This window comes from Falco naumanni, chromosome 6 (assembly GCF_017639655.2).
Source record: "Falco naumanni isolate bFalNau1 chromosome 6, bFalNau1.pat, whole genome shotgun sequence".
Taxonomy (NCBI): Eukaryota; Metazoa; Chordata; class Aves; order Falconiformes; family Falconidae; genus Falco; species Falco naumanni.
This window is the reverse complement of record NC_054059.1, coordinates 48675354-48694911: the sequence shown is the minus strand read 5'-3', so window position 1 is coordinate 48694911 and position 19558 is coordinate 48675354. Positions and strand designations below refer to the sequence as shown.

General features: G+C 41.0%; 1 protein-coding gene across 10 annotated transcripts in view; it reads right to left on the bottom strand.

The window, feature by feature from the left end:
* ARID1B (AT-rich interaction domain 1B) overlaps nucleotides 1-19558 on the bottom strand; it is a 335632-nt gene that overhangs the window by 11686 nt on the left and 304388 nt on the right. For 7 of the 10 annotated variants that reach the window (XM_040598764.1, XM_040598762.1, XM_040598770.1 and 4 more), the window contains 6 exons: nucleotides 16849-17058; nucleotides 13229-13433; nucleotides 4468-4606; nucleotides 2967-3139; nucleotides 1178-1328; nucleotides 56-172 (listed from right to left, as the gene is read on the bottom strand). In XM_040598764.1, coding sequence (XP_040454698.1) covers nucleotides 56-172; nucleotides 1178-1328; nucleotides 2967-3139; nucleotides 4468-4606; nucleotides 13229-13433; nucleotides 16849-17058 — 995 coding nt within the window. The remainder of the gene's footprint in view (nucleotides 1-55; nucleotides 173-1177; nucleotides 1329-2966; nucleotides 3140-4467; nucleotides 4607-13228; nucleotides 13434-16848; nucleotides 17059-19558) is intronic. The other 3 variants (XM_040598768.1, XM_040598769.1, XM_040598772.1) reach the window with 1 other exon arrangement.

Below are 19558 nucleotides of genomic sequence, written 5' to 3'. Positions count from 1 at the left end.
TAGCACTCCTTAGCAGGTTATTGTAGATATTACAAACAGAGAAATCAGTGTTCACCTTTGCTGGCCAGGGTAACGATTAGGAGAGTACATGCTTGGGTCACTGTTTGAAGGCACCATGTTGCTTTGACCAGGTGGTCCCATACTGCCTTCAGGACCCAGCCCATGATCCGACCTAAAAAATGACAAAGGAAACCTCATTCTGTAAAAAGCACTTATTCTCCAAAATTGCCAACAAAATAAAACAAAACACACCCCTTAAAGAAAACATTCTCTTGACTTATCACCTTCCACTGGAACCCTTAACTCTCGCTGACTCCCTAGCAATGTGACCTATTGAACAACAAGATTATACTTGTGTTGCTTTACTCACCTACTGCTTCAAACTACTGACTGAAAACTACTCCGCCGTTACACTAAAAGACCCACACCGCACAACTTTGGCTAGGCTACCATCAGGAAACAAAACCTGAAGCTAAAGTACACAGCCTAATGAAAATAAAAGTAGGAATACAGCCATAGCTGCAAAACCTACCAGAATACTTAATATAATGCAAACGTTCCCAAACCATTCTGCTTGCTATATACTAATGCTTAGACATCAGTGATTTCACCGATTATTATTTTTGTCCCAAAGCCTTTCCTGGGATAAACAAAAGAGGACCAAATTTTTTTTGTGTGTACTTCACTGAAAGACAAACTTATGAGGATCCTGATGGACACACTGCAAGACTGGTGCCCCTACAGCTCAGACAACAGAATCCAGATTCTCCAAAGGCAATTCACTAACAGACCACAAACCGGACATGTTTAGGCTATGCATTTTGTTTTTCATGAAAAGCCCACCAACAACTAACTGCTCAGGTGAAAACATGGCCAGCAGACTAACTCAGGTGCTACTTTATGCCATCGCAGCCCAGCCCAGCCCAAGGCAGCTGTCGGACACCCACGTGCTGATCTGCTGCAGCCCGAGTGACTTCTAAGGTGCGACAATTCCTCATTATTGGTTTCTGTGAAGAGCTAGACTCAGTTATTACCAGTGGTTTGACTCCCAGTTACTAACATGCTGTAGGAAGTGTAGGCTGCTACATTCTCTGCAAGGTGCAATGGGAAAATGAGAAGGGGAGAGACAGCATAATTTTCACTAATGGGCTTTGCTTTTTCATGAAGATTGACTCACCTCCTGTCATAGCCACTTCCATAAGAGAACTGCTGTCGCTGGCTCATGCTCATGTTGGACATTGCTCCAGATGGACTCTGGTTATACATATCTTGTATTCCACTGTTAGGCATTTGTCCAGGGGTCATGAAAGGCTCATTGCTTCCAGGCACTGCAACAATAAGGGAAATCAAATATATTATTCTGGGTGTTTGAAGATATCTTTCTATTAAATGATGTATTTTAAAATAACGTTCAGATCCCTAACACTGCCAAGGAGAGTTAGCTGGTGTCTGACAAGCTCTCAAGGGTCTGATGAAAACACACGAAGCAGCACCACTACCAAGATGATGGTTATATTAAGGAGCTGCAAGCGAGGAAAGTAATCTCATCCTATGGAAGTGAGCTCATCAGGCACCAGGCAGTTTCTTTCCTGTAGTCCTCATAGCTGAGGATGAACTCACTCTTGTTCTTTTCACCCCAAACAATGCTAAATATGAATGCAAATGTAAACCTTAGAAAACCGATGAAAGCAAATCTCCTAGTTTGGATTACAAGGCTGTCAGAATCAGGCTCTTTTTTTCCCCATAAAGCCCTCATACATACATGTATACTGTGATTTAGTTATGGAAAGGATACTGTGTCTCAATGTAGCTTCTCAAACAGGATGGGCGTATTACTGGATATAAATCCCCAAGCAAACAGAGGGAGATAGTCTACGCTTTAGTCCCTCACAGTAGATACTGAACAGAGACATTTCTGTTTTGACAGGATACATACGTGAAACATACAACAAAGTGTAATAAACCCACTTAATCTCACATGGGTATAAAACCTAAAGTGACTCTAAGGCAGAGAGGGTTTTCCCTTCCTCCAACTGTGTTATGCTAGTGTCCACAGCCCAGGCAAAAGGATTTAAAAGGAAGGTTTAAAACAAAATCACATCAGATTAGCCACATCTTTTAAAGCATCTCCCCACTTCATCACCTATCTATCATCCCTGATTTCTGGACATCTTCCTATTCCTTCCTTTTGCTCCCTTTTAGTTTCCACTTCTTAAATTTCACCTCCTCCATCTGCTCTTCTCTTTGCAGCCATTGTGAGCCCTGCTTGTCTTTTTTCCTCCCACTTTCCTATATATGAGGCACACAAGATTGATTCATTTTAAGCACATTTTACAAATCTGCTTTTACATCCACAAAACCATCTGTAGGTTAAGTGCCAAAAAGGACAAGTCAGGGTTGACATGAATTTTCATTTTTGCTTTCTAAAAATAAACTGACTTTGAGTGTGTTTATCACCTTTTGTCAGGGGCTGTCCCACTGAGAAAAAATTAGCTTTCCTATTCTGAAAAACAGGTAAACTGAGACAGAGAGCGTTAGGAGACTTGCTTAGTGCTGCACAGTGAAAATTCAGTTCAGCCCCATTACAACCAGGCATGTTGCTTTTCACCACTTCACATTCTTAACACTGAAGTCCAGCATCTGATTTGCAGAGTAACTAACCACCTTCAAGAAACATAGGGCGCTGCACAAAATCTAACCCTATGAATTGATGCCATTTCCTGAAATGTATTCCTACAAGCAATTTTAGGATACTGTCAAGTCTAAAATAAACAGTGTGACTTTGAGAGGGGAAAATATGACCAGCCCAGAATGAAACACAATTGTATTACAACTCTCTTCTTGCTACAAGGATACCATTTTACCAATGGTAAAATCACCAAAGTTTAAAAGCTCATTCTGATGACTAGAACCTCTGGATTACATAGAAGTAGGGAAGAACGCTTAAGCTCCCACAAAGAAAATACCTTTTCTCATTCCACCGAAAGGATCTTTATTCGGCTCATATGGCATCCTTCCCATCATATCTGGCATGTTTATTCCCTGCTGGTATGGTGCATTTGGCGTCATGGAGTTTCGCTTTGGGAATGCTGAATCACTTACATCGGAAAAGGGATCATGCACACTAACTGCGCTGTTTCTAGCAGATGAGAAAAAGGAGGCATTAACATCATCACGTAGTCATAAGAATTATGAAAACAGACTGGACTATAATACACCTAGCCCATGATGCTGTGGCAGTGATCAGTGCAAGATACATCCGAGGAAGATGCAAGAAATTTTCACAATGGACAATCATTTAAAAAATCTTCCCATTTTTTTCCTCAAGCTTATCTGGCTACTTACCTTAAAGATCAGCATTTCTAATCTAATTCAACTGTGTGTGTTCCTATTACTCATATAAAAGTCTAAACCTCTCTGAAATTTCACTAAGCTGTTTGCCTCACCACCCCAAGGCAGTGAGCTCCACAGATCATACGCTGTGTCAGAATTACTTTCTATCAGTTTCATATTTATTACCTTACAAATTTACCAAGCACCCCATTGCACTCCTACTAGAGGAAAGACTAAACAGCAACACTTGATTTACCTCCCAAATAACATTTACTCTTAGGGAGAGGCACTAACCTTTATGACTGCAGCCAGCTTTATTCTAAAGCCCTTAAAAATTCGGCTTGGAAAATGGAGTTTCCCTGATAACTATCAGATTTATTCTTAATGAAAAAGATTTTTTTTTACATAGTGAATGAAAACTCATTCTGAGTTAAAGATGATTTTAAAAGGTTCTTGTTATCCTTTCTGCAGTATTACAGAGGGAGAAAAAAAGAACCTAATTATGTAAAGGTTGGGGTGACTCTGTACATAGTTCAGAGCTCAGATGCTTTCCTGCCAAAGTCAACAAGAGCTTTTTTTGCTGGACCTCAGTGGGCTAAGGACCCTTAACAAATGGCAAGAAGGCTCCACTTCAGATTAAGCCAGTCTGTGTGACTTACAGGACACAGAACTGAAAAACATCTCGTGGTCCGTCCAGTTGTATCCTCTGTTATCCCAACCACTGTTACTATATAAGCTTTTCATAATTTGAACTTAAGTGACACCTTAAAACCACACATTCCTCCTTCCTGAGCATGAATGGTTGGACCTGTATACCAGAGGAGTACAGGGTAGGCTGTGGTTCTAAGCTGATGGCTGGGTTCCACCTTCCTCCCCACTCTTCATATATGCGCATGACCGCCTTGGCACTGGTGCTTGTCTGATCCTTCTCTGGTGTTTAAAAAGCTAAAGCAGCTCCTACTCCTTCCTCCCTTTCCCTCTCTCCCCCCAAAAAAGAAATAATTTTCTGCTGCTTTTAAGACTCTGATTGGTTCACCGAAGAATCAGATGAGTGCCTGAGCAGTTGGGAAAGACTGGCTTAAACTGTTGCAGAATTACAGCTAACAAAAAAATGAAGCAAAGCTCTTTTCATACCTGCCACCCTGCATAGGTGTCATCTGTCCATGAGGTGTTGATGCTGGTGTTGGGGGCTTCAAATCGCCTGGCACTTCTGTCATGGAATTACTACCAGTAGACTGTGGAGTCTGTGGGCCTTGCAAGGAACCAGAATTAGCTGGGAAAATAAAGAAAAAGGAAATATTATAAGGTAGAAGCCGAATTCCTGTGGAAATAATCATCAAGGAGAGAAACTGGTTCTTTCTCCCATAAGCCTGCTTATACCATGCATCTCAGTACTTTGTAACTTCTCCAAAATCCTCTGAGATCAGGATATGCTGTGCAGTAATAGCCATCATCTTTCCTAGAACCATGAATTTAATCTGCTGCCTGAAGCAACAGGAACAGAAATCATCTAGGTGAAGGATCATTTAAATCAGAGGTCAGAGATACAAAGTTAACTGTCTGTAGTTCACGACCGAGTAAATGAAGGTTGTTCTTTGGCAGAGCTTCTATATATAATCACTACCACAACACATATGTTTATAAGGCAAATTTAAGCCAGAAGCTTTCCCTCACAAATTTTAACTGTTATATTAATACAAATTCATAATTTCATTTACCACTAAAGGCAGACATTTCCATGGTGAAACAGAGCAGATGATTAGTGGCACACTGCAACCTTATGCCATCTTTGAGACAATATAGCACAGGATTGTATTTAAGAAATGCAAAAGGCAATCTGGGATAAAAAGGAAGTGATCACTGAAAGCATAATGTGAACAGGAGGCTATAAATAACACTCATAATAAAATTATGAAAATAGCAGTGGACAGCTTAACAAAAAGTAGTTAGGGTCATGGTAAAGCACATGTAACAAGACCAGGTCAATTCTGCAAAGCAGCTGTTTCATCTGCAAAAATGTCTGTGTTGAGATGTCGGAAAGCAACAGAATACCTGCACTACTGTCCTCCTTGACCATGGTAAACAGTTATATTCTTGATATGACAACAAGTGTAGAAAAGTGTATACTGCTCCATTCCAGTAAGACTGACAAGTAATAAGGTCATTACATGAATACATCGTACAAGATAACGATAAAATACATTTAGACCAACCTTTTAGACACTGAAGTTACTATTTTCATATGACTACTGAGGAGAAACATGGCCCTACCCCAAAGATCTGACATAGTAGTTTTCTAATTTAGAAGGTGGTAAATGGGAATTAGTAACAACATCTAAGCCTTGGATCTGACTGGCCTTGCAGCAGAAATTCTGCTTGAGGAGAACTTGTAGGACTCAAATCTTTAGATGCAATTGGGGGAAAAAATTATCAACAGAAAGAATTCACAAATCTAATAAGACTCGGAAAGACATGGCTCTGGCTTGAGAGGTCCTTCTTTTTTATGAACTGTCATGTAAGCATTTTATAGTGCCTGACTACATTCAGCAACCAATTAACAAAACTTTATAAATTACTGTTAGAGGGAAAATTGGAACAAGCAATATGAGCTTTTCTTCTGTGTGTGAAAGAGAGAGTGGTTTATAATTGACTCAGAATCCTGGAACACTCATCATCTTGACAGGCAGAGCTTGTTTTTAACTGAAGAACACCTTTTTTATATGTGTTTAATTTATATCTGTAACACATGTTCCACTATCTGGAAATCAGTCTCAGTGGCAAGTGCATATGTAAAATCCACATTGCGCAGATCACATTGTTCTTGTCCTCAGCTTTCTGAGCCATGTTTGGATTATGCTCACAGAGCAACAAGGTTCAAGAAAAAGTTTAAGAAAAGCTCTCTGATTGCATTAATACAGTAACAACAACATTTGCAACAACTAATGCTACAGCTGACTGAAGGCTTTGGTACTATAATAAAACAAATCCATATGATAACAAAAAAAAAAATAATCATATTCACATAAAATGAACCCTCTCTCTATATGACTCCTGAGTGAGCCAGGATCATTTTCCTGCCCTTGAGCTTTAAACACAATTCTAGATTACTTCTGCAAAGCTTGAAAGCATTTCTGAGTTAAGCCACACATTGTCACACACCATCTTGTTATATTAGAACCATGTAAGTGAACATCTTAGTGTACCCATATACTTACCGTAAATATGATATTGCCTAACCCTGCATATTTCTCTTATGGTGGGCCATTAAGCCGCGATTAAGTTCTTCCCTATCCTACCTGAGCAAGAACTTAAGCCATATCTAAAGTAAACCTAAAGAAAACAAGCAAAATATTTTTTCAGTATTTATGGGCTGCATGAATACATGATCTTTATATTATGAATAACAATGTGTTTTATATAATCTTCTTATATAAGGAAAGGTTTAAAAGCAAAAAGATATCCAACTGAGAAGCTACAAGATAAATTTCTATCTGCTCAGTGGTGGTTGTAAGGTTGGTTATTTCCGCCCCCGCCCCCCCCCCCCCCCCCCCCCCCCCCCCCCCCCCCCCCCTCATTTTAAATAACTGGTTATAAACAGCTGAAAAAATGGAAGGCAAATGCTATCATGAGAAGTGCAAAATTTCTGATACTGCTTTGTTAATACATTTTGTTCTTGACCACTATTGGATCTGGGACACTTCTACAGAACAGGGAACTGCAAGTGTTTCAGTCTCTTGATTATGTGGTCATCAGCTACCAAGAAGAGTCCAAGCGACCTACAAGCAACTGCAAAGATAATTATTTCTATGTCATACACTCACAGGCCACGGAATAGTTCATCCGTATTTTACTAACAGCATCAATGCAAATAGCACATTACTTCAGAAAGAGTAAGGTAAGCATATACCCTTAACGGTAACTGTTTGTAGAGCAGGTACAATTTTTTAAGCAACTTAACTTCCTCTTGTAGGATGTGATTTTCAGTACTTTTGCCAATTTCCCTCAAGATGATTTTATTTTGGAAATTTTAAGCTGTAACTGGCTGGCTTTTTCTAAAAATATGCCTTCGAAAATATATGGTCCTCCTCTGTTGTATTTTTCTGTCAGTCTTCCAAGCCAAGTATACATTTGGTCACCTTTTTCGTACACAGTACCAGCAGTCCCTTCATTGTCTGAAGAACAGACTTGGCGGTAATGCTGGGGATGTGCCTGTTACAAAGAAAGTACTCTTGCTGTTCCAGTGTTGATTCTGATTTGGTTAAATTTGTAAAAATACCTGTTTATATGTATAGATTATTAGCTTGCTATATATTCACTGCTTGGTTTTCTGAAAGGATCTTTTTAAAAGCATCTGAAGTTTGTACTTATTTCAGGCTGCAGGTGAGCAGGACTCTCACTGTAATTTAGCTCCTGGGTTGATCTGGGCAGTCTTGAATGTGGAGCTGAGCATGAGAACCTATAGCCAGGAAAACACCCCGCACAAGCTCTCATGGTTAACAACTGGAGGTTGGCAAGCAAAGGCAGGGCAATAGGGTTTCTGACCATCAACAGAAAAGGAGAACAGGAGAATGTCAAGGGGACTGTGAATCTGCAAAGGAGACACAGATGCTGCTGAGATCAAATTAGAATATGAAAAGTCTGAAGTTGCATGGACACGGTATTACACAACAGGGAAGACCAACAAAGCAAAGCCCAGAAATGCAGCTAATGAGAGTTAAACTACGGGGAAAGTACCGTAAGGGGCTGGATAAAGAGACAAAACCAGTGGAAGAGTCCAGTACTGGGCAAATGAGTGAAAATTTGCACAAGAGGTTCTTAGATGTGTGCTCCTTTTCTCAGAGAGTCTGTTTGGAGGTGCTGATTTCCAGCTGTGCAGAACACGTAGGGCAACTGATGAAGTCATATAAAGGGCTATACATGGCCAAACTTAGAAAAACTGGCACCTAGAAATAGCAGATAATCATGTTATAAATTTTTTGGTAGCCCAGTTCCTCTTCCGTAGAATGGGAATCATCTTACTTTCCCTCTCAGATGGGTATTGCAAAGGCTGATTAATGCTTTTTAAAGCCCTCAAATACAGTTGTAGTGAAGATGAGAGAAAACAAGGAATACATTTTTAACTCTCTGTTTGAAAACTGCGGCACAAGTAAGGGCTGTGTACTGAAAAGTGAGGATAACACAAAATACCGAATAGCTCCGTACTCACTGGTCGCTGTTTATTCTATGCACTGAATGATACAGACATGTCATGGAAAAAAATTCAATGTGACTGTATAATTAAGAGTGTATTGAACTGTATATGCACAAGGAAACATAATTAAGTTTGCAAAGATTATATTTCACTTCTGGCATTTCCTAACTTTTGAACATTTGACTTTGCATCAAAGCAATGTACTTCAAACAGTTCTTTAATACAGCATGTGCACACAGGTGCCTGTCTGCACATACGTTAAATACAAACTAGTTATGTTCTCTCACACATACACTGCTATCAGCAATATTTTCTAGTTGAAGAACATAAAAACAACCCTCTTCCCTGTATGAAAGCACAACATCCCTTTTCCATGTTTCACCTTAGATTTGATTTGCTAGCTGCTCTCTCATTTTTTTACATCTATCCTTGCAGGGTTTTTATTATGGTGGTAGATGTTTGATTTTGATTGTGGACATCCTGAAATAGAAGCTGTATCTTTTGAAGTTCTTCATAAGCTTCAGTATTAAAGAACTAAGAAGGAAGACAAACAACGTTCTTTTAGAATAGGTAATCTCTGCTTACATGATCCTGCAGCTGACTTGGGGATGTGTCCAGGAAAAAACCTGTGTGTACATAGCTACTGAATTCTTCATCTCGCATCTACATCTCAGCAACACTTGTCTTTCAAGTGTCATAACAGATTTGTAAGAATATGCTTTTAACAATAGAAAATCCATTCAAAATGAAATAAAATCAACATCTTTGTCAGTAAGAAGGTGAGGTCCTATAAACTCTTCCACAGTTCACTCAACAGCATGCACTATTCTTGGCAGCATGGAATTAGAGCTCTGGCGTGGCTTTTTCCTTGCAAAGCCTGCATGGCAGTAAGTATGCTTTCAGGAAAGACCCTTTACCTACCAGAACAGAAATATGCAGTTAAGAAAAAAAATACCTTTCTCTTGCCAGCATTTTTTTTCCTTCAGGGAAGAAAAAAAACCACCAACCCCAAGCAAAGAAGAATGCAACCTCTTGAAACTCCATTAATACGAGGCCTGACCTGCTCTCTAGGATATCCCTACCTTTTGCCAGAAGCTACAAATGTATACTCTAAAGTAAACAATGGAAAGGTTACTGAAGGTTAAGTACATTCACATACTTCAGAGTGAACAGCCAGCCCCCACGCTGGGAAGATAATTTACACAGCACGAACCTGGTGCCCCAGTTAGTCCAGGCTAGGGGCTGCTGGCTGCGGCAGGCCCCCCCTGGGCGGGCACGGGGGGCACCTCTGTCTGTCCCCCCATCCACCCCTCTCGACCCCTTGCCCATCCATCTTCTGTGGGGATTCCCTGGCCGGCCTCATGACACGCTCCATGACATCACCTGCCTGCTAATAATAGCACTTCAGTCAGCCACCCGCCAGCAGAGACGGATGGGTTTGGTTACAGATGCACTCACTGAATGGCTGTGTCGTGTGGTGCTGTGCCGCGTCCCCCCGCCCTGCCTTCCCCCTCCCCAAGTCTTGTTTCTCTGCTGCCAAGGAAACGCAGGGAACACACTCTTGGCTCGCTCTCGCTCCTTTTCCAGCGCAGGCATACAATTTTACAGGTTGGCTGTAATGAAATCTCCGCTGACATCAGGGCCAGCTGCTGAGTGTTACTCGGGAGCATCTTTGGCTGTACCACTGTGGCCAGTGTGTTCATTTAGTATAGGATAAACACTCTGTAATTTTGAGAGTCAGGTGTACATAACCGCTTACTGCAGCTAAGCATTTACAGTGCCAGAGTACAGCAACAAAAAAGAACTCCTTCGTGCTGATGCTCTTTTGAAATTTGTTCTCTGGCACCCATTAGTGCTTAGCATAATGGCCCCCAAAATTCTTCCCAGTTTAGAATTTGCCACATAGATTTGTGTGTATTTTGGTCAAAACTATCAAACATGCATGACAGGAAGAGTGTTTTGTCTTTGCAGCCACTTCGAGAAAACATTAGAGCCCTAGAAGGATGCTTATGAAGACCTACAATGCCTCTCTCTCTCTCTAAAGGATTTTATATGCAGCAAAAGAGTGGCCAACAGCTGACATGGACCTGGGCACCTTATGAAGATCAGCTGATTTTTGAACTCTCATAGCATCAGCTGGTTAGAACTGGGCAAAACACAACACCCTGCCCTCTGAGACAAGTCTCCCTGCTTTTTTATCAGAATTAACTTCAGCCCCAATACTGTAACTAGTTCTCTGCAGATGGATTTGGCTTCAACGTGGCTCTGCCTACACTGAGCTAACTGCACAACAGAGGCTAATGGTTAAAGCAAGGACCTTTGGAGGCCACTCTTTCTTTTTGTATGGGGCTCCTGTTCCCTCTGAATGCCAAAGAGTAACAGATTATCTAAAGTACATCTACATCTCTGCTGCTTTTGTGCAGTTAAAATGTTAATGTTGGTATATACTAAAGGAAAAGGAGCAAGAAAAAAAGCTGGCTATTAAAGAGAACAGGCTTGTACTCTGCAGCATCTATACCTCAGCGGGATTTCATGTACTAAAGCTGATACACACTGCGAAAGCCTTTCTCCACACAGAAGTGCAGTTCCATTCAGTAACACGAGCTCTTTTCTCGCCAACAAAACAAACCTTGAGATCTTTGCTTGCTTCCCCCTCTTCTAGTCTCTATGTCCTGCTGTGTTTTTATTTTAGAAAAATAGTTTCAGTTCTCCTCATAGACAGCTTGCTAGAATGTTATGATAAATTTAAACTTGGACTTTGTCATTTTCATCTGTAGCACCATGATGCAAAAGGACCCTGTAAAAGTGGTACGCCTGACACTTCTTTTGTTTCAGGTTTGCATATTTAAATAATGGTTCTTCATCCCCAAATGCATCCAATTTATAGTGATCATTCCCAAACCAAATACTGAGAGCAGTGCTGGAGAGAGAGGGGTAAGGGAGGAGAGAGCAAAACAAAAAACCCAAAATACTCCTACATTTTTAGTACTGCTGTTTAGTTTTAGAAACAGATGAACTCTCTTCACCCTCCTTAACAAGTCTAACAGTTTCAGCTCCCCTTACCTGCCTTCTCAGGAAGTGACAGGCACATCCAACATCTTTTGTTTTTTGCCACAGCGCACATTCACAACACTCTGTACTCGTTTCAGACAGATAAACATTTGGACTATAGGCTTCACTTCTAGTACCAAGTGTTTTCCTGCATCTTCTAAATGTGCATTGCAAGTAACCTAGTTATTTTCTCTATTAAATAATCAGCACTGGGGTACCTGACAGCCCTAAGTGTTAACAAGGTGGAGGAAATTTAAGTTATTACACAGAGAGACGTACCTAGGAAGATCTTAACCAAACACTCCCCCAAATCCTTACACTGAATACATCAGGCTGAGAAAGGTTTACACCTCATTACTGTTATCTTTCTCTGTACTGACGAAGCACTATCATAAGAAATGATCTTGTAAAGGCCAGAACTGTATTATGTAATTATAAAGGTCGTTGCAATTTTCTAGTATCCATGATGGGATACTGGAGCCACACAGCCTACAAACTGCCTGCAGAGCCTGCTGGGTCCCTGACTTGCCACTTCCCATTTTCAGTCAGTGAATTGCACTAACAGAAATTAAGTTATTTAATACTTTCCTAAAATTGCCTTCTAATGGAGGAAACTGCTGTAAACATTCCAGGAATGATATTCTCTTGGCAATAACAGAAGATGATCTGCCTAACAGTAATTGCGAAGGTAGTTCACAATTTTGTCAAATTATTTTGTTGGTCAGAAAAGCCCAATAATCAGCAAATCAAAGGATTTTTTTCTTCTTCCATGGGTAGTCCAGAAGTCAACATCATACACCAGTACTACACTTCTTCCTATTTACTTAAAATACTTCTACTTAAGAAATTTCCTGGCTTGAATATCAATAATTACTATCAAGTCTTGAGAGTCTTAGGTTAAATGAATTTAGAAAGAAAACAGTACAGTTTCAAACACCACACCGTATGTGCAAAAAGAACAGCCAAAATAGAGCAATTCCAGTTCCAATTTTTCAGTTGGGAAGATAAAGACAGCGATGCTAATGACTTATCTGACATACAGGATTAGCAACAAAAGAACACAGAGCGTGCCTCCAAACTACGAGGTCTGGCGGTGGGGATACACCATACTCTCTCCATCTGCCACACATTCAACACGGGCTGTATCAGAGCAGTCATCTGAGACCCACTGATCAGTCCAGCATCTGCCATCCTGACTCCAACCGAAGCTTCACTGACCAGCAGTTCTGTAGAAAATGCAGCTTCAGAGTCACGGCAAGGGAAGTGCAAGTACCAGAAGCTGATCTTTAGACAAATGGACGCTCCTTTTAGTACTGGCTGCCTCCTGTCTTACAGTGCGTGCACATCTGTGCAGAATGCTGTTCTTTTTACCTTGCCGTTGTAAATCTGAATATTAAGGGTATGCTGGCGCGCACGTCTTCACATCTTAGAGCGAGCAATGACAAACTAGACACATGACTGCGGGTGGCCCTTCGGAGGTAAATCAGATTTGACTCAAGAGCTAGCTCCAACTTTGAAAAGAAGATGCCAACAACGTATTTATCCCTGTCGTTTTTCCAGCATTAGCAAGACATGCTGCTAAATATATAAACTGCAACCTAGAATCATTTGCATTCAAAAAATAGTGGAAGAGGCTGCAGATTTTTGACTTACCAGGAGATGGCGGCTGAATCTTAGGTTGTTTCTTAGTATCTCCAGTGCTGAAGACTTCTGGAGGGGGCTCCTCCCCTCGCTCAATCTTGCACTCGAAGGCAAACAGGTACTGAATGTATTGTTTTTTCAGGGAGCTGGCTGCGCTGCTCGAAGTGCCAACGTTCAAGGTAGTTGCCAGCTCACGCCACTTCTTGTTTTTATTAACCTAGCAAAATAAACGGCAGAATCATTGGTTTGCAGCAACATGGTTTAAGTCAGGAGACGAAAAAGAAAAAAAAAAGCAAGAAAAAAAAGCAGAACTAATGCCTTAGTTTACTTTTTTTATTTTCCTCTTTTAACTAATGCTCATTACTCCCACACGCAGTAATGCATAGACGGCATTTACAGTTATAAAACCATTAAGGAACCTGCTGATAGCTACATAAAAAGCTTTGCTTGTGGAGAGTCTTCTGCACGGTTCATCTTTTAAATGCCTTGCGCTCTTTCCAGGGCCTATGCTCTTCAGTTAGCAATCCATCTCCAAGCACATTCACGCTTATTCTCCCCCTCTCTGACACCCACCCACACCCACCCTATTCTAACTAAAAAGCATCTTCTAAAAACTAATTTAGAAAGCAATAACACTGCTAGTCTGCAATTTAAGTATTTGAGCACTGATATGAAAAATAAATTTTTCTCCAAAATAGCCACCAGCTGTCAAATAGCTCAGTCTGTAATTCCTGGTTCAAATCCTTTCACTTTAGGGCATCTTGCAGGGACAGATCAATGATCCTTTGGCAAGGTGAGAGGCAGAGTGAAGCAAGGACCCTTAATTAATTAAGGCAGACTTCAAACACACAGGGCTAGTCCAGCAACACTCTGTATTACAGTGCTGACTGCACAGCTCTGCTGTGAGTCTTCTTTGCAGTGTAAGACTGAGAATATTGAAATACTCTGTTCGTGAGTTCCTCAAACACAGCTGATCGGTAATAACAGCAAAGTTAATTTGTCATCCTGGACGACGCCACTGGTTTGTTCAGCAGTACTGCTCACAGCAGCCAGGTTTTTTGCTGTAGTACCTGATGCCCCAAAGTTCATTCAACCAGTTGTGCAACTGCTAGGGAGGGGAGGCAGCACCGAAATAAATGGGCTTTACACATCCGAGCATCTCAGCTTTTGTTGGGGAAGAATCCTGATTTCATGATGACTGCTACTTGCCCTGAGGCCTGAGATTTGAATGACTCCAATTTAACTTGTATAGCTACGAAGGTTATCATTAGCCATACTGTTTCGAAGCCTGCGTGTCAGCAAAGGAAACATTTCTTCATTTTTCTCAGTGTTTAGTAACACCTAACTGCTGTCAGTCAGAAAAGATCTTTTGAGGATAGCATTAACAGCAAGCAGGTTGGCATGGCTATGCTAAGTGTTTATAATTCTCTGGTACATCCTGCAAGAACCCAGGAGTTGAAGGAGATGAGATTTTCATAAACTGCCCCTTGTTGAGGCTTGAAATCCAGTTACACAGCCCTTTGTGCCTACTGACTTACAGCTAAGTGGTGCGTAAAGAACACATTGCATAATGCAAACAGAAACATTCATGCCTAAATGCCCAGTATATTGGCATTTAAAAGCAGACTGCCAACAGCTGGTCTGTTCATGTTGGGACCCCATCAATTGCAACTATTAAGACAGGGAATATGCACCAATGCTGCACAGCTTCACTCCCTGTCACTCTCCAGGCAGAATCATGAGATGTGGAGGACAGCACTTGCAGCAACAGCTTTTTAGGAGAGCATCACACAGATACGTTTAAATAAAGCGCGGCAAGCAAGGCTCTCCACCTCTCTATACCCCCGAACAGATAAACACAGTGATCATTCATGTGGGCACACCAGCAAAAACAGGAGCCTGTCAATTTTTAACAGTACTCAAGCACATGCATTTGGAACTGGAGCTCTTTCAAATATCAGTCTCAGTGAACAGCATCTATTCTTTGGCAATGCATAATGTCTGTCAGTGCAAGTCAACACTGAGTGTCCCAAAATAAAACAAATTTCCATAATAAGCGAACATGAATGACTTTCTACAGTATCTCATCCGCCCCCCACCTTGCTTAATTTTTGATGCTAAAAGTCATACTATGGGCACAATCACACTGTATGAGGCAGAGCAGCCTCACGATACGATTTACCTGTAATAAAGTTTCTGAGCTAAAAGTAATCACATCGTTATGATGCTGGAGGGCATGAGCAGATTACTAAAAATGTCAGGATAACATCTCTTACCTATATACAGCATTTAACAGCTGGCAAGGTGAACTATATTAGGTTTCTCTGCCTTCCTTTCACAACAGGAATAGCTAAATTCTCTGGACTTGAAGGGCCAATGATCTAATTCAGTAGTCAAATCCTACGTTGTGAGTGTACTATTAAAAACAGCACTAAAAATGGCACTAACTGATGTCGGACATTTCTTTCTTGAACTAACCACACAGATTATTAAAATGTGCTCTCTTTCTGAAGATCCAATTTGTCTGCCATATTTTTGAGCTCAGTTTTTGTAATAAATGTAAAATTATATCTATTTAAATAATAAATATTATCTATTTTATATTAAATATTGCATACACAAATTTATCTACATAGCTATGTGTAAGACTTCATCTTGCCAATCACTGAACACCCACCAATGTTCTTAAATCCATAGAAATTATGGGCCTCAGCACTCCACAGTAGCTTCTAGTACCTAGAAAAGTGATCCCTTCAATGCAAGGGATGATTTGTAAAAGTATCAGGCAAGGACAGATGACTCTGAATAGCAAATCCAAGGCTGCAAATGCTGACCATTTTCTCCTGCTTTCCCTTTTGATGGTGCTAGACAATGAAACATTTAGTTTTGGTCTGCGGTGGTCAGTCTTGCAGAACTCACAAGTGATTTCCAAACATCCCTTTGCAAAACTTCCAGTTAACTGGTGAGAACACAACCCAAAGCTTCGCTCTGTGACTTTGTTATTCTCAGCTCTTCCTGCTTTCATTTTCCTTCATCTCAATCAAGTAATTCACCTTCTCCTTGTAACTGTTATGTTTGTAAGGCAACCCAAAATATCCTGTAAGCATTTTCCAAACACAGGGAATGCACAGTGTATGTCTCAGAAACAAACGTACCATGCAGAGACACTCTGAGATGAAAGGTCTGGAATGAAGGACTTTGTTTCAAGAATGTATCTGCCACTTCTCTGGAGAGATTAACTGATTAGTCCTAGAGGCAGTATCCCTATCTGGGAAGGATGGATTTCAAAATTTCCTTTTTCCTTCAGTTCTGTCATCTGTTTCTTACTCCTAACTTTGATCCAATGGTCTCCTCCTCTTTTCTTCTCTTAGTGGCATTACTGGATTCCCCTGAACAGGTAACAATTTCATCTGTTTATAGAAATGGTCAATTTTGATCCAAACTCTATAGAGTTTTAGGGCAATTACACAGCCCAAAACGAACTCTAGACAAGTATTACAGCACAAAACTATTTCCTTCAACAACGTTGTCAGGGCTGAAAAAGTAACGATGTAACCAGCAGGAAATAATCTAGAAAAAAAAAAAAGTGTTTTGCCTTTTCAAATGGTTCACTTGCAAGCACTTCTTCTCACCTGTGCTAAACCTCCAATCTCTTTGACGCAGACATAGAGCCTGAACAAGTCCAGGGGCTTCTTGCCCACAGCTGGCAGACTGGCCACAGGTGTGCCCCTCTCCTCCATAAACGTCAGGTACCGATCTACCCACATCTTGCGCTCCGGCTCATTTCCTAGCTCATAGACTTTAGTGATCTTCTCTCCAGTTGTGGTAGAGGAACTTGATTTCTAAATCGCAAGAAGAAAAAAAAAGAGTTGGGGGAAGGGTGGGAGGGGGAGGGAAAAGAAAGTAAGAAACTCACAACATTGAAAAAGAGAAGATGTCAAACAAACTAAAGCTATCACACAACAGTCAGGAATGAAGGCTACTAGTTCAGGCACAAACAGTACATTCTGTCCATATACGGAAAATTCAGCTTTATAAATAAAGGGCCCAAACTCCCCATTTTCATATTTCTTTCACTGATCTGAACTTTGGATCCCAGAAGGCAAGTTTCTGATGTTGCCTCATGTAATTTTAAGAAGAGGTAGCTCTCACATAGTGCCTCTCATCCACTTATCTGGAAGTGATTTGCAAGCAGTAATTTGGGTAAAATTAAAACCGTTTGTCCCACACAAGTTTACATAATCCTAAAACCAAACCAAATCAACCTTCTCCTCTTTGACCCCCAGAAGGGGCTAGAAAACCTGAAAGTGCTCCTCCAGAACAGGAATTGCACAGAAGTAGCCTAAAGCATGGATCATGGCAAACTAGCACACTGAAGAGCGGTGCTCCCTTTAAGAGTCACAAATGGTTACACTTCACTATCTCTTCATACCACCACTAGCCAAAAAGCGAGGTGAACAAGAGTCCTGACAGTACAAGGAGACTGGTGGCAATACTCTGTGAACTGCCAATAATGCCTGTGAGTAGCTACCGCTGTCCTTCCTTGGAAGAGGGCAGAAGATAACGTCTCACATGTCCTCCCTTGCAAAGAGAACGTGTATTATGATCTGGGGAAAACCAGGGATGCACAGCCATCAGAACTGAACCACCACTGTGCAAAACGCAAAAGAGGTGGAAAGAGCAGAATTGTTTCTCATGTGGCAGAAATGCAGGAGCAAACCCATTTTCCTGCTGGGCTTCACAGTTAACGAAAGCTCATGCTATCTTGATGCCCTTTATGCGGAGATGGCATAAAGCACTGAGGCTGCTACACAAGCTCTAACTTCTCACCATATCTTGACTGTGCAATATAACCCTGTCAGCTGGGCTCTGTGCCATGTGCGGATGGACTATGCCTTATCCATCTGAGCTGCCTCTGACCTGATAGCAGAGAGAGGCTGCTGCTTCTGCAGGAAAACCCTCCTGCTTGCAGAAGGTGATGTCCTCAGCAGTGGAAGATGGGAGCGGTTCAGAATTACACACAAGAAAAAGACTGATATAAAGCTTTGGGAAAGGAGCCAAATATATGAAGGGAAACATATCCTTTATGTCTGTATAGTAAAATCCTCAACTTTGTGGTTGATCGCAGCAGACACTTCTTTAAACTCATCTAGTCAATCACTCCTTCCCTCCCTTGCCTTCTCCCTACTTTGAACAGGAGACAGCACTATTCTGAATCAAACAGGACCTTATTTATAATTTAACATTCCTAAAGCAGACCCTAGCTGTACCTCACAGATGCTACAGAACCACCCACTCTGTCCATGTCCCCACACAGCGCTGGTGAGGACTGGCACTCGACACCATGAAAGATGCAGTGGGGTAGCATCCAACTGCCAATGATTTTAAAAGCACTGCCACCATTCATCTTGCATGTTAGCCTGGAAAATATGACAGGCTCTGTATCAGCCATTAGCTGAAACTTGGCAACACTGGAGGAGAGCCAGAAGGAAAGAGATATGAAGCCAAGGGGGGTGACCCAGCAGTTCCATGAGCCATTGCTGTTCTTTCCAGTGAATTGATATTCATTTTAATTAAATAAATAGCCTCCTATAAAGTTTTCTGCCTTGTTTCCTGATACTGTAACTTCTTTGCAGTAGTCTTTCCTACAGACATGCATTATTACCTGCCGTACCTAGAAATGAGGAGCACTCAGGAATGTACTTGTGTCAGATTCAGTTGTGTTACAACTCCTACTGAAGTCAGAGTCAAGGCTGAATTTGTTTTACTAATACACTACGTGGCTTGCAGGAAAGTACTTACAACACGAGTCCTGCAGATTATGCAATGAAAGCACAAACTAACAGTGTAATGGCAACCAGTTTACTGAAAGCATAATTTGCTACGTATCTCGGTGTTTAAGGAAATCAGTTCAACTCTTTTCAACAAACGCATTTTTTCCAAAGATTCCTTTTGGCAGTGAGTGGGAAAGAGGGAATTAGGCAACTCATATTGCTACTAATCCAATTTTGTAGTGAGAACCGATACATGATCACATGGGCTTGGACAGCTGAATAAACTGGAGCCACCCCAGTACCGATGGCAGTAAGCACAAAGCTGCTTTACAGCTCATCAGCATTTATTTTAATCTTACTTTTATGATGCCAAAGAACTCTAATGAAAACAAAGGTGGGAAATTGCAGTTTTACCTGACAAATTTTGTATATGCATATATTCTAACAAATGAGGCAAGAAAATAGTTTCTATTTCACTTTTATGGCAGCTCATGATTAAGAAAGTTCAGATTTACCAGTTTTACATTTTCATTTTTATACGGTAAGATTCTCTTTTTCATATCAGATT